At 32.1% G+C, this 16,127-nt stretch overlaps 2 protein-coding genes and 1 long non-coding RNA gene across 3 annotated transcripts in view; 2 read left to right on the top strand and 1 right to left on the bottom strand.

Moving 5' to 3' along the window:
* Positions 1–323: 323 nt before the first annotated feature.
* On the bottom strand, positions 324–1,569 carry LOC134709945 (E3 ubiquitin-protein ligase TRIM33-like). The gene is made up of 2 exons (XM_063570069.1): positions 792–1,569; positions 324–424 (listed from the first exon to the last, which is right to left on the bottom strand). Exons 1-2 carry the CDS (start codon positions 1,567–1,569, stop codon positions 324–326), a joined length of 879 nt encoding a protein of 292 aa, XP_063426139.1.
* A 3,695-nt stretch (positions 1,570–5,264) lies between these two features.
* The window catches only part of LOC134709944 (2-oxoadipate dehydrogenase complex component E1-like), a 90,360-nt gene continuing 79,497 nt past the window's right edge, over positions 5,265–16,127 (top strand). Inside the window, exons 1-3 of the mRNA XM_063570068.1 lie at positions 5,265–5,393; positions 6,765–6,911; positions 7,435–7,782. Of these exons, the coding sequence (XP_063426138.1) occupies positions 5,265–5,393; positions 6,765–6,911; positions 7,435–7,782 (624 nt within the window). The remainder of the gene's footprint in view (positions 5,394–6,764; positions 6,912–7,434; positions 7,783–16,127) is intronic.
* On the top strand, positions 8,264–10,035 carry LOC134709212 (uncharacterized). The gene is made up of 3 exons (XR_010105922.1): positions 8,264–8,327; positions 9,009–9,094; positions 9,545–10,035. It is a non-coding gene; the product is annotated as an uncharacterized LOC134709212 (long non-coding RNA).

Here is a 16,127-nt window from a genome sequence, read left to right as displayed (position 1 = left end):
CCAAATAATGATATACCGTATAGCGGGTTATTTTCGCGAGTGTAAAATTTCGCGATTTTCATTGAACAAGGTATACGAAATATTTTGGCGGTTATTATTTTGGCGGATTAAAAACTTTTATTAATAACTTTGTATGTACACTTTTAATTTGGCGGAATTTATTTTGGCGATTAAGTTCTGTCCGCGAAAATAAGCGAAAATTTGCACCCCGCGAAAATAACCCGCTATACGGTATGTGTTGCTCCAACTTCTTCTAGAATTGTTTGAGACATATCATTCAGAGTAACAATAGTACTTTTCTGTTCACATCTGATGGCCAATATTTAACTATCACTTGCTACTCCAGAACAATCATCAGAAAGTTGAATTGTTTGAATGACTTTTTTCTTTTCTGTATCTACCAGTACTGTCTGGTAGGTATATCCTAATGTGATAGCCACTGTATTATTTCTGACAGGTGCAAACGCCATATGGATATTCTGTGAATGTTATTACTATTTTTTCAAAGATGCCATCATTGCCAAATAGCAGGAGTGCATGACTGCTTTCATCAATAAATTTACAAAGAATTAGATATTTACCTTAAGGTAATATCATGCATACATCTTCTGGAGTTGTCAGAGTTCTAACCAGGTATGGTTTAATGTCTTCAATTCTAGGAACAGTTGGCACAGCGCTTGATCTTTTCTTCTTGCATTTAGCCGAAGAGTGGATTGATTGATATTAATATTGACATCACCAAATGATTTTACCTCTATTAAAATTGATTGAAGGGCAGATGAAATAGTTACCTCTAAGTTCTTTTCCTCCAAATTGATCTCCACTTTTTAATTCATCTATGTATTTTGCTGCTTCTGACGTAGTTTTCTCTATTTCTCTCAGACCAACATACATTTGAAGCTCAGTTGCATATTGTGTCATTTTAGAAAAATCACTTTGCAATTGGTTTATCTGATTGTCTTGTGTTTTCAGTTGTTGCAGTAAAGCGTTCATCTTAGATTTCAGCTGTGTATGCTTCAATTCTAGGTCATCAAGAATTTTTTGTTCTAATTTGTTTAAGAAATCATCCATGGACTTCCTCATAGATCGAATTTGTTGTGCAGCCTTTGTTTTCTGGCTATGGTTTGTGTTCATCCGGCTTTTCAAATATTTTATGATCTCCTCTAAGTTTTCCTTTACATTCTTTAAATCTTTTTCAAAAAGTTGAACTGAGGCAGATGATTTTACTTGCTTCAGAATATCTGACAGCGGTTTTAGGTCTTGACATTTTTTGTGATTATCAGTGATGCACTGCACACAGCAGGGACAGGCATGGAGAGAACAATAAAGCTCAAACTTCATCTTGTGGTCTCTGCACTGACTGCTTATATCTTTCATGAATGTTGGTAAGTTATGGTAGGCTTTAGTCGACATAGTTTTATGGTCTTTAGATGCTTTTGATTTTGTGTGATGTTTTTCACAGCCTGTACATAGGAGCACCTCACATTCTGTGCACCATGTGACAGCTTCTGTAGAAGTTTCATCATCATCATAACATAGAGTGCAATTGTCTCCACCTGATGAGGCCATATTCTCTTTATTTCTGAAATTAGGAGTACACAAAAAATTGTTTGGTTAAAAAAATTGACATAATGATATGTACAAGTATGGACATCAAACAAAAATACTGTTAAAAGTAAGATTTTTGCCGGAAGGATTAATACCACCAAATCATAGTACGATCAGCTGGTTGCTTACTAAAGAGTCCATTCAATTTGACAGTAAATTAGGAATCTAATCTTACATTTGATTGTAGTAAAACAATTCAGGGTCATCCACATATATCTTGGGTGTTTGAAAGCACCATAATTATTTAACTTGGTGTTTCTATAGAACATTTTGGAAACTTGGTTCCCTTTACAAATGTAATAACTTGAGGCTGTCAAAATGACAGAAAACCAGGCTTCCATATAGTGATTGTTGCCATTGTCATAGAAATAAAAGTGCCATAATTTAGTCATGAACAGTAAAATTGAAAAAGATCAGACGGATGAAAACTTTATGCAGATCTGTGGTTGAAGATCATTATAGGTTTTTCATGTCTTCTTTTTTGTTTTGTTAGATTGCTATCTCATTATTTTATACCAATAAACTCAAAAATATATTCTTACCCTGAAATATTTTGACTTTGGTGCTCTGAAAATGCTCTGGAAAAGGAATCTCTACAGGGAAGTAAAATGTCCAATAACTAGTACACTTACCTGGTATTGTTTATTTATAGCAAGGTTATATACAGATAACTGAGTTTGACATATTCCTATTTACAATATTTCAAATGGCTTTCAATTAGAAGTGTTTAAAGATCAAAATATCGTGATATTATACAAGTGTCTAATATCAGAAACAATATACAGTTTATTTTTACTTCAAATTTAACTTGAGAAATTCTTACTTCATTCATATTTATACAGTCGGAAACCAGGTTGAAATAGAACAAAAAAATCGAAGCTCTTTATTAGAGAAGGCGATAAAGGTTTAATGTATTGTTTACTATAGTGACAATTTTTTTAAAAGTAAATAAAAACTAACAAAAATTTTCTTCTCAATAACGAGGTGTTTTATTTCAAAAACACCATTTGCATAAGTTTTCAATTTATCTAGTACATAGTTAAGCAGAACAATTATATATCAAGTCGACGACATGGGTATCTTTTAAGTTGGATGACGAAAATGCATAACCTCCGATTTTTTTTTTTTTTACCACGGACGGAAAACATATCAATCTATTAGTTCAGTAATTTTCGTGTCTGTCCTTCCATTATGTGACTGAAAATTTTAAAAAATAGGTAACAATTGTATCGAAAAAAGAAAATCGAGTGCACCTTATTATGTTAGGGCGTGTTTGAGTTCAGTGTTTTGTCTTGATATCGTACAAAGAAGAGTATTTCATTCATCGTCTCGCTTCAGATTCTATCATTTTTTTTATATTAAAGCTACAGGTTGACTTTATAACACAAAAAAAAATAACAGTACTACAAGATGAAATATATGGGTCAAGTGAGATATCTATCTGATGAGTCACAAAAACAGAGAAGGTGTGTTCGAATAGCTATTTTTTTACTGAAAGTACTTGACGACAGTCTTACAAGTTGGAAGATGAAAATGCACATCTTCGAAAAAGCTAATTTTTTGTGTGTGATACCTAGGGTTTATAGTCTTTAACCACTAAAAAAATCGAGTCTGCCTTTCATGAAATATTTAATTAGAATTTTTTTTAAATGTTTATGATTTTTCGAAAATTCCACCTGACAACCGATCAGACAATAGTTTTAAGTTGAATTAATGCAGACAAGAACATTAACTGATGCTCATTTGCTAGTTGATACATTTGTCTTTAAAATATAACTGACATATAAGGATCGTATTGGTGCAATGTGGATAAATTTATTGGTTTCCAAGAGCAAAATTGGTAGCGCGTCATCGCTACAATGGCTTCCATTTCTACGATTGTGAAAATGAACTGGCGTAATGGGGAGATAATTTTGACGAAGTAGGATCCTGACTGTATACTTGTAGGTAAATTTTGCTGTTCAAAGTTTCAATTTACATTTGTAGTAAAGTTTTCAACTTCCATATCGATGAGTATTAGGTGCCCCCTAACCATTTTAATTTATTCATTTACAGTTAGCCAATAGTTCTCTGTCTGAAGAAGCAGTGTTAGGATTTGAGTATGATATGAGTATATATGAGTATAGATGTCCCCTAACTTATTTAGTTTGTTTATTTTCAGTTAGCTAATAGTTCTCTGTCTGAAGAAGCCGTGTTAGTATTTGAGCATGGTATGAGTATAGATAACCCTTAAAGTTTAGTTATATGGGAAGCACAGTTTGGAGACTTCTTCAATGGAGCACAGATTATGATAGATACATATATAGCCAGTGGAGAGTGTATGTACTAGTATATCAATTACCTGTTAACATAGAGATATGTCTCACTTTCTTGTAATTTCTATAATGCAAATGTTGAAATTAAAATAGCAACACTTTAACATGTAAGTTTTGCAAAAATTCAAAGTCAATGAACCATGAATGAAGGTACAAGGCTAAACAATCTCCATGGAAATGAGAAGTGTTAATGTAAATTCAACTAGTCTACATACCAAATACCATTGACTTATCATAAGTAGTTCCCTTCAAACAAACCTAAACACAAACTAATACATGTAATCTAAGCAAAATTTCAAAGGCAATTAACCATAACTGAGAGGGGGGAGTAAAATAATCTCTATGGTAATGAGATATACTAATGCTTATACAACTACATACCAAATAGCATTGACCGATGACTAGTGGTTCCCCATAAAACCAAAGTAATCACAAACTGGAAACTAAGCAAAATTTCCAAGGTAAATAGACCATGAATGAGGGAGCTTGGCCAAATAATTTCCATTGAAATGAGATATGCCAATACTTATACAACTGCATATAATTATCATTTACTTACCTCTAGTGGTTACCCATAAACTGACTTATCACAAACTAATACAAGAAAACTTAGCAAAAATTGCAAAAGTCGATCCGGGGGGGGGGGGGTCTGGGCCAGATAATCTCAACAGTAATGAGATATGCCAATACTGACACAATCGCATACCAAAAATCTTTGACTTACACTTATATTGGTTCACCATAAATTAGACCTAGTCACAAACTAAAACATTGGTGCCGCTGATACCGGAAACAGCATACCTATGTCTCGTTTCAAACTCCATCAAGCAAAACAAAAATTAGGTGTTGTCTTTTAGAGGTTTGAAATTGTTTTCCACCTTTTTATAATAATGACACATCAAAAAAATAATTTCCCAGGATCCACTGCAAATTTATAGGTCAGTTTATTTAACAAACTATAGATATTAGATTTTTGGTCTTTTTTTTTGGTCGATAAAAAATTATTGTTTGGTGACATTGGACCCACTTTTAAAAAATTAACTCTTCACAAAGTTTGAAGTTTTTCCATATCCATCCAAGGAATATATAAATTTAACTGTATTAAGATTTGTTTTTTAAAGTTTGGGTCCTCAATGCTCTTCAACTCGGTACTTTATTTTTCCCTTATTCTTTTTTATTAGTGCCCAAGTGAAGATATTTTTGACAAAAATTCATCAGGCATTCAAAATTTTTAAGCTTGCTGTCTTTGATATGTTTATTTCTAAATTATATGTAATACATGTTGTATGAAGTTATTACAATGAAGGGTCACGGAAAGTCAAGCTTATTGCTAGGTTCGTAATGGTTAAAACTAATTATCTTATTTCAGTGAAACGGTTATTACAGAGAAATTTAGTAATGTTATTACCACATGGAATGGATGGAGCAGGGCCTGAACGCTCATCCTGTAAAATTGAAAGGTTTCTACAGGTAATGTAACTATAGAGGCTCTAAAGAGCCTGTGTCGCTCACCTTGGTATATATGTATATATTAAACAAAAGAAGCAGATAGATTCATGACAAAATTGTGTTTTGGTGATGGTGATGTGTTTGTACATTTTACTTTACTGAACATTCTTGCTGCTTACAACTATATCTATCTATAATGAACTTGGCCCAGTAGTTTCAGTGGAAAATGTAAGTAAAAATTTACAAATTTTATAAAAAATGTAAAAAATTGACTATTAAGGACAATAACTCCTTAGAAGGGCAATTGACCATTTCAGTTATGTTGACTTTTTTTGTAAATCTTACTTTTCTGACATTATTGCTGTTTACAGTTTATCTCTATCTATAAAAGTATTCAAGATAATAACCAAAAACAGCAAAATTTCCTAAAAAGTACCAATTTAGGAGCAGCAACCCAACAATGGGTTGTCTGATTTATCTGAAAATTTAAGGGCAGATAAATCTTGACCTGATAAACAATTTTACTCTCAGTCAGATTTGCTCTTAATGCTTTGGGTTTTGAGTTTTAAGCCAAAAACTGCATTGTATCCCTATGTTCTATTTTTAACCTTGGCTGCCATCTTGGTTGGATGTCCGGGTCACCAGACACATTTTTAAACTAAATACCCCAATAATGATTGTGGCTACCTTGGGATTAATTTTGCTCAGCAGTTTAAGAGGAGAAGATTTTTTGTAAAAGATAACTAAGATTTACGAAAAATGGTAAACATTTGACTGTAAAGGGCAACAACTCCTAAAGAGGTCAACTGACCATTTCGGTCATGTTGACTTGTTTGTTAATCTTACTCTGCTGAAAATTGTTGCTGTTTACAGTTTAAATCTATCTATGATAATATTCAAAATAATAACCCAAAACAGTTAATTTACCATAAAATTACCAATTCAGGGGCAGCAACCCAACAACGGAATGTCCGATTCATCAGAAAATTTCAGAGCAGATAGATCTTGACCTAATGAACAATTTTACAAGACGTTAGATTTGCTCTAAATGCTTTGGTTTTTGAGTTATAAGCCAAAAACTGTATTTTACCCCTATGTTCTATTTATAGCCATGGCAGCCATCTTGGTTGGTGGACTGGGTAACCGGACACATTTTTTTAAGCTAGATACCCCAATGATGATTGTGGCCAAGTTTGGTTAAATTTGGCCTGGTAGTTTCAGAGGAGAAGATTTTTTGTAAAAGTTAACGACGACGGACGCAGGACAACGACGGACGACGGACGACGGACGCCAAGTGATGAGAAAAGCTCACTTGGCCCTTTGGGCCAGGTAAGCTAATAAGATCAAGGTCATTTATGTCAAAGTTCAAGGTTTGTAAAATGGTTATTACAGAGTCATTTAGTGATCTTACCACATGGCATGGAAGGAGCAGGATGTAAATTGAAAGGTAATGTAAAGGTTTGTAAAAAGGTATTACAGAGTGAGTTAGTGATTTTATTACCACAAAGTATGGATGGAGCAGACCTGAACACTTATCATGTAAATTTGAAAGGTTTCTACAGGTCATATCAAAAGATCAGGTCATGTTTGTTCAAGGTCAAGTTTTGTAAACATTTATTACAAAGTGAGTAAGTAATATTACTACATCATGGTATGGAAGGAATACTCATCATTAAAAAAATTACAGGTTTTTACAGTTGATTTAAAAAAATTAAGGTCAACATTTTTAAAACAGTTATACCAGAGTGACTTAGTGGTGTTACTATACCATGGTATGGATGGAGCAGGAAATGAACACTCACCAGGTAAAATTGAAAGGTTTCTAAAGGATATACAATAAGGTCAAATTCATTTATTTCCAGAGAATTTGGGATATCTGAATTTTTGTAAAGAAAATTTAAAAATTATATGAAGTACGTTTTGACCAAGTTATTATTCCATTTTAACAAGAAATGTACAGTTTAAAGTTGTGTAGAAAAGCCTTACATATTAATCTAAGATTGGGATGGTTTGATCAATGTCATTTGTTGTCCTGATTTAACTTTTAAATTATTATTTCCAGGCAACAGACAGTAGTGAACACAAAGTAGACGGAGACAATGTCAACCTTCAAGTTGTCAACGCTACAACTCCCGCTCAATACTTCCATCTTCTCAGACGTCAGGTGGTTCGGAACTTCAGAACACCTTTGGTGCTGGTAGCTCCTAAAACAATCTTACGTTTACCTGCAGGTACCTCTACCTTAGATGATATGTTACCTGGAAAAACATTCTTACCAGTGATTGGTGATAAGAACGTTAAAGGTGACGAGGTCAAAAAGATCATTTTCTTTAGCGGAAAACATTTCTATACATTGGAAAAGGAAAGGGATGCCAAGAAGTTAGAAGATGTAGCACTTGTTAGAATAGAGGTACTTCTAAAAAGTAAAATCAAAGAAAATTCAAAATGGAAATTCCCTGATCAAATGACAAAATCAAAAGCTCAAACACATCAAACAAATGGAACACAACTGTCTTATTCCTGACTTGGTAAAGGCATTATTTTAATTAGAAAATGCTGGACTAAACCTGGTTTTCATAGCTAGCGAAACCTTTCATTTTTATGACATTCACATAAAATATCATGACATTGACAATGATGTGGGTCTTTGTGGGAACAAAACAAATAGATACAATTGGCAAAAAAAGTTGGGGTAATGCAGACTGAAAATTATGATTCCATTTTTTTAGAACTTTTTTTTTAATTATGTGGTTTAAAATTGAACCTTTACATATAATAGAGGTAGTGTGCCATGGTGTCCTACACAGTATTGACACATAATGTTATGTCGTTGATACATTTAAAAGACATATTTCTCACCACTTACTTAGATAACTAACTTTTCATTGTACAGTCTATGTCCATTCCCAGCAGAAGAAATTCAACAAGAAGTAACCAAATATCCTAATGCTACAGGTATATATTAATTATTATAATTTATACAGCTATGATTGTTTTTGAATTTGCATAATGTTAAAAGAAGGTAGTAGAAAAAAGTATTAAAAAAAAATCATAATCAAACAGATTCAAGGTGTTAATTTAATTACTTAACAAAGTTCTCCCTCAGAGAACAGTATTTAACATCAAATGAAACACTAAGATAATTCAATACACCTCATCCCTATTTGGAAATCTGTCCTGGTTAACCTGAGAATATGTTCCGTTTGAACTATTGACATCATACAGTCATTACTTTTCCATTGTGGCGTCAGATATATGGTATTATGACTTCAAACCTTTACAGGAAACCTTTGTGGTGTCCAGTAATGGCGAACAAATAGCGATACAATGTATGTTTTTGTTTTTTTTCTACGGTCTGGTTGTTGTCTCTTTGACACATTCCCCATTTCCATTCTCAATTGTATGTAGATATACTATCTATGTTGATCGACTAACACCAAACAATACATGCAATTTCTAACCTCAAATTGAGTATTATGACACCTACTGTTAGATTGATTTGATCGATGGTTAATTTACACTACAGCAGTATATAAGATTACATGTACATCATAACCACCCAACAGTTAGAAGAAGATTTCACAGTATTTCAAGCAAGAATTCTTTTTACCAGGATATTCATTGTTGTTTTTTCAGATTTCCTTTGGAGTCAGGAAGAACACAGGAATATGGGAGCATGGACATTTGTCTCTCCAAGGTTCAACAATTTAGTTGGATGCCAGGTATCATTTTCAAATATATTTGTATACAATGTATTTAGTTCCAAGAAACACATTTTCAACAATTATTACAACTGATAGGTCATTTGATAATATACCAGAAATAAATAAATGACAAACAAATTTGCTTAAAAATACATTTTACATGTTTGGCGGTATTTTATAGAAAATAATAATTTCAGTTTTTTATTTATTACTTATTATTAGCTGGAGACGTGAATTAAACAGACAAAAAAGCATAACGAAATGGACAAACAAAATTTAAAGAGAATAATGGTTATTATAGGATGCTAAAATTTTAAAGAATAGACTATTATGAACAAAAAAAGAAGACTAGAAAAGAATGTAGAAAAAATTGGAAATACAGAAATCAAGAAACTCCAACCTGAACCTATTTCTATGTCACTAATAAACAGGACTTTATTTACTGAACTTATTTTTATTACATTGTAGTTACGATATGTTGGAAGAGATCATTAAGTTCTCCTGCTACAGGTATTGGTGAAGTACATAGACAAGAAACTATACAAATCATTGAGGATACATATAGTTAAGAACAATACTCATGTGTAAAGATTATGTTCAGCATTAATGTATATCTGGGATAACATGTGTGTGTGTGCAAGTTTTTTAATTGACCATTGTACTAAAATTACCGGTGTATACACTACATCACAAGTCTTAAAAAGGCAGAGCTAAAATTTTACCAGATATTGATATTATTTTTAATTCAGTGATACAATTCATAATTTAAAAATATCATACTTTAGGCCGCGAGAATTTGCTACTGGATGTTAAGATATCTATCAATCCGAATTCATGCAGTCCAACTTAGTCTCTATGTTTAATGATAAATCAAAATGAACCCATAAATGCCTTGAATATTTATTATTTTGTTTAGGCCTTCTAAGTTTAAAGCCAGTATATATTTTAAAACTCTCATCTAAAAATATTTGCAAAGAATAACATAATTTTGTATTGATACTTGTTTATACTATATAAGAATGAGTTATTTTAAATCAGTTATACTAAAACTCTTGCATTAACATTGTCAGTTTATATTTGTAATTCCATTCATTCAACAAATATTTCTTTGACAATATTGACAGGTTCTACTGAACAAAATGATTCAATATTTAGCCAGAAACTTATTAGTCATGGCTTTTAATGTTTGTTTTTTCCCCTGATTTGCCCAACACAATCAAGTTTTTGTTTGACAATAAGTTACACCTTGAACTTTGAGCTGTAATTAATGTGGGATATGTGCGCATTGCATTTGTGCCAATTTTTTCTTTTACAAAATCCATCTTTTATTTTCGTCAAAAAATATAATCTACATCTGCAACAGTAAAAGTGAAGACAAAGTACGGCAAAAACACTATATTTGGTGTGTATATTTTATGTTTTATTATCTAATCAATGATGTTTTTGTATTTTGAAAAGTTGTTAGTGATTTGCTATGTTATATTGTTTTTTATATCATATTAATCAGCTGTGATATTTTGTCTAATACTGAACTGTAATAAAAGATAAACAGGGTTTGATATTTTAATGTTTTATACCCAAAGAAAGTCATGTGACTCTTTTTATACGACCACAAAAAAAATGTTGGGGTCGTTTCATGATTTGGTGTTGTTGTTGTTGTTGTTGTTGTCATTAGATACAAGTGGTTTCAGGACAATAGTTTTAGTAGCTGTAGGTGGATCTCTATGATATTTTACAAGAAGGTTCACTTCCACAAAAGGAAGGTTGGGATTGATTTTGGAGGTTATACATTGTAGTACCAACAATTTAGGTATTAGTGGCCAAAACAAGCATTTTAGTAAGTTTCTGGACAGTAACTTGTATGTGTACTGATACCTCTGAAATTGTACCAGAATGTTCCATATCACAAATGTGACACTGGGATAGAGTTTTTGGATAATTGCCCAAACATGCAGGAAAAAGGTCCAAAAAGGGGGTAAAACAAGCATTATTATTTTGTTTCATGACAATAACTTGTGTATAAGTTTATGAACCGCTTAAAAATTGTACTACAAGGATCCATACCTCAAAGAGAAAGCTGGGATTTTGAGTTTAGGGGTTGTTACTCCAAGGGGGTCATAAAGATTGGGAGAATGATTTTTTGAGCTATTTTGAAAATAAGTTTTTTGTCGAGCCTTCAACTTAAGTAAAAAAAGGTAGACATACCGATCCTACATTCTGTCATTGTAGTTGATGGCAGCGGCGTCCACAAATATTCACTCTGTTGTTGAAGTTTATTAAATTTTAATAACTTTCTTAAACTGTTCAGGATTTGTACCAAACTTGGACAGTAGCTTGTTTATAATTTATAAGATAATATCCAGAAGTAAATTTTGTATAACAAAATCCTGTTTTCCAAAACTTATAAATAGACTTAGTTTTTTTCTGCTAGGAAACATTACATTCACTCTGTGGTTAAAGTTTTTCGAAATTTTAATAACTTCCTTTAACTATCCAGGATGTGTACCAAACTTGGACAGAAGCTTGTTTATGATCATCAGACCTGCCAACTATCCCGAATTTTGCAGTATCATCCTGATTTTTATAAGATAGTATCTAGAAGAAAAGTTTGTAAAAGAATACATTTTCCCTTGTTTTACTTATACATGGACATTTCTGCAAGAATACCATTCATTCACTCTGTGTTTGAAGTTTTTTAAATTTCTAAAAAACTTTCTTATTGTATCTGGGAGAAAATTTTGTTAAAATGTTGAACCTGTTTATCTGTATTTTTCTTATAAATGGAACCCTGCCACATTATTTATGTATGTGCCTGTCCTAAGTCAGGAGCCTGTAAATCAGTGGTTGTCCTTTCTTTATGTGTTACAGATTTGTTTTTCGTTCATTTCTTTTTACATAAATCAGGCCGTTAGTTTTCTGGTATTAACTGTTTTACATTGTCATATCGGGGCCTTTTATAGCTGACTGTGCGGTATGTGCTTTGTCCATTGTTGAAGGCCGTACGGCGACCTATAGTTGTTAATGTATGTGTCATTTTGGTCTCTTGTGGACAGTTGTCTCATTGGCAATCATACCACATCTTCTTTTTATATTAGTTTTTCTTCCGGTTAATATTACATACAGGCTGCAGGTGATGTTTTTAAAACGTTAAATAAATTTATAAGCTATCCTGGATTTTCACGACACTTGGGCAGAAGCTTCGTACAATCAAAAGATTGGATCGATAGGAATAATTTTATTGATGTTTTCCTTCATTTATGTTGAGCCTACGATTAACAGCAAAAGTAGGCGAGACACTAGGTTCCGTGGAACCCTTACAAATGTTTTAAAGCTAGCTAGAAGTATCAGGCGGAAATAAGAATCCTTCTACAATCGTGATTTAACATTAAGTTCTGGTAGAATCTTGTACACTTCGAACGTCTTCTTAACAGAGAGACAAATGATACCAAAGGAATATTAGTAAGAAGAATGTTGCACTCGTTGTGTAGCTCAAGTAAGTACTTATCCTGTGATACGTCTCAATCGGTAGATTGCGTTTAAAGAGGAACAGATGACGAGAGAAAACACATACTATAACGTATTAATTTGGATATTCACATATGCTGCTGGAACGTGCTACATAGAAATGGTAAGTTCACAACAGGAAAGCTGAAATCATCACTTTTGTAGAAAACTTTGTTCTCAGCTCACCTTCAATGCCTATATATGAGATAAAGGAAATTATAGCTAAATATTCTTCATTAAATTGTGAGCCAACACTTGCCAATCGCATTCAGCTTTCTAACAGTTCATGATGATTGAAATAAAGAGACTTTTAAATCGGTATTAAATGTTCCCATTCAAACTGTTTGTTACTTTAGCATATCTTGACAACAAATAAGTCTTTTATAAATGACAACTGTCCCATCTATAAAATGATACTGTTTATTTCTTTTGGATATTTTTATAGAATTTCACACAGTTTTAAGCAAGTGTGACAAATATGCATATAAGAAATACAAACTATCCCATTTACAATATAAAAAAGAAGATGTGGTATGATTGCCAATGAGACAACTATCCAAAAAAGACCAAAATAACACAAACATTAACAACTATAGGTCTTGTTTTCTTTTAATGAACTTATGCTTGAGAATGATTGTGTGATGGATAATAGGAAGGCATTTCATATTTCCTATAGTAGTCGCCTAAGATATGAATTATTTTTTTAACTCTCATTATAGATGATAGATTTCTTGATTGATAACATATTTATTACGTTCATAGAACATGTTTTTCAACAGACTGTCGGCATTCCAATGGGAACACATTGTGCTCCTCTTCTTGTCGACTTGTTTATTTATTATTATGAGGCAGACTTCATACATGTACTTCTTAGGAAGAAAGAAAAAAGTTAGCACTAACTTTTGAGTCTACTTTCCGCTATATAGATGATGTTCTTTCACTTAATAATTCAAAATTTGTGACTATGTTGAACACATCTGTCCCATCGAACTAGCAATAAAGAATATGACAGATACAGTTAAGTTGGCCTCATATCTTGACTAACATCTAGTCTAGAAGATTATTCTATGAGGTTCGTTTGAAAATAAATCTTTACGCAAATGAGACGATTAAGAATTGTAAACAGTTTTAAAACCTACAACTTTTATCAGGAACAGTGATACATATTTTTTCTGACAAGACACTGCTTTATTTGGGACTTCTCAATGGGACCATTATATTATGAATACATGTATTTTGTTTCAAAATGAAATAGCATTTATATATTAAGTGAATAACGACCATTAAAATAGGATAAAGCATAAATATAAACCAGAGGACAAGTAGTGTGGTCTTCACTTAACTACTAATAAGGCAACAAATGCTTAATGTAACAAAAAAACAAAAACAAGTAAAGATAAAAAACATAGAAAATTAGGAGTAAAAGAATCAAAGCATTATTAAAAAACTTGGTAATTCATTGGACACAATCGAATTTTTCAGACTTGAAGTAACTTTTATTTAGCCTGATATAATATTGGTTATTTCAGGCATTTCTTTAAACTTTAGACTAAGATATGAACGGGCTTAATAATTCTGTTTCATCAATCCAAGCTGTTAAAGTAGTGGTGCTGAGGCTGAATAAACATTGCCATCTGAAATAAGTCTTGTCTCCCTTTTATGCAATGTAATTGTTATCACTAAGAAATTTATCACACAATCACTTCTAACAATAAAAACAATAATTAATCATCGAAGAATATAACCATTTAAAAAAAAAATCACAAAAATACTAAACTTTGAGGAACATTTAAAACAGAGAGTTCCTAATAAAGTGGCAAAATCAAAAGCTCAAGATATATCATATGAATTGACAATTACTAATAAATTCCTGGGTACAGGCATTATCTTATGTAAAGAATGGTGGGTTAAACCTGGTTTTATAACTAGGTAGTAAAAACGTCTCACTAGTAAAACAGATGCATAAAATTTCATTATATTGACAATGCTGTTGAAAAAAACCAAACCAACACACATGTATAAGAAAAAATGTCAAAAAATAGTAGTCAACATTGTGTTATCATCAATATCTTAATCACTATAAAAACAAACAAATATGTGAGCAAACATTTCCCATAGCTCAATTACACAATGGCAGGATGTATAAGTATAGAGCCATGTCATATGTGAGAAAGGAACTCAGAAAAGCATATAGACAAAGCATATTAGCAAAAATGAAAGATAAGAATACAGATTTTTTTTTATATCTTAAACCTTATAGTTTATTTTAAGAATTTTTGTTTTCAATTGTTAGAACCAGTTCTTCTTGTTAGAAACACAGTCTTTTGTCTTGTAGCAACGACCATATAGCAAGTTATATCAGAATATATGAACATGATATTTTAATAACACTATTTGTTTACACTAGAAGTCATTTTGTACTTTTAATTGTATATCTGTATTACACTTTTCTGAAGCATAGTTCATTCATCTGCATACAAGTCTCTAAAAATTTACAATTCAGATTTTATAAATAATTGCTGTGTGGTTATGATCACCACTTTTCTTCTTAGCACTTGTTTTCTTTACTTTACTTGACACTATCATCATTCCTGTTTCTCTGTTTATGTCTATATAAACAGGATAATCGATTCCATCAGCCTCTGTTAGTATTGTCTTACAGGTTTTACCACCTGGAGATACTACCACGATACTGTTGTTTTTACAAGAAGCTATATAAACAAAGCCATTCTTGTCTAATGTAATTCCTGTTGGCCCGTCAATATCTTGATGTTGAAATGTCCAGACAGGTTCTCCAGTACTTTTGAAGCAGCAGACTTTGTTTTCCCTGAAAATGGTACCATAGATATAACCTCCAAATAATGATATGTGTGTTACTCCTACTCCTTCTAAGATTTTTTGAGACATATCATTCAGATTAACAATAGTAATTTTCTCCGCACCGGTGATGACCAATATTTTACCATCACTAGCTACTCCACCACATTCATGAGAAAGATGAATTGATTGAATAACTTTTTTCTTTTCTACATCCACTAGTACTGTCTTGTTTGTGTATCCTAATGTGACAGCCACTGTATTATTTCTGACATAGCAAACACCATAAGGAAATTCTGTGAATGTGAATACTTTTCTTTCTAAGATGCCATCATTACCAAATAGCAGCAGGGGATAACTTGCAATTAATAAATTGCGATTAAGAAATAAATATTTTCCATCAGGTAATATCATTAAGGCAGGTGGACTTGTAAACTTCAGATCGTCTGGATTTGTCAGAGTTCTCATCATTGTTGGTTTAACGTCTTCAATTGTAGGAACAGTTGGAACTAGGTTCTGTGCTTGATCTTTTCTCCCCGTCTTAATTTGAAGAGTGGATTGGCTGGTATCGACATGAATATCACCGAATGATTTGACCTCTCGCAAAATTGATTGCAGGTCAGATGAAATAGTAACCTCTAAGTTCTTTTCCTCAAAATTATCTTCACTTTTTAATTCATCTATGTATTTTGCTGCTTCAGATGTAGTTTTCTCTATTTCTTTCAGACCA

Source organism: Mytilus trossulus, chromosome 3 (genome assembly GCF_036588685.1).
Source record: "Mytilus trossulus isolate FHL-02 chromosome 3, PNRI_Mtr1.1.1.hap1, whole genome shotgun sequence".
Classification (NCBI taxonomy): domain Eukaryota; kingdom Metazoa; phylum Mollusca; class Bivalvia; order Mytilida; family Mytilidae; genus Mytilus; species Mytilus trossulus.
This window is presented reverse-complemented; position numbering and strand designations above follow the sequence as displayed.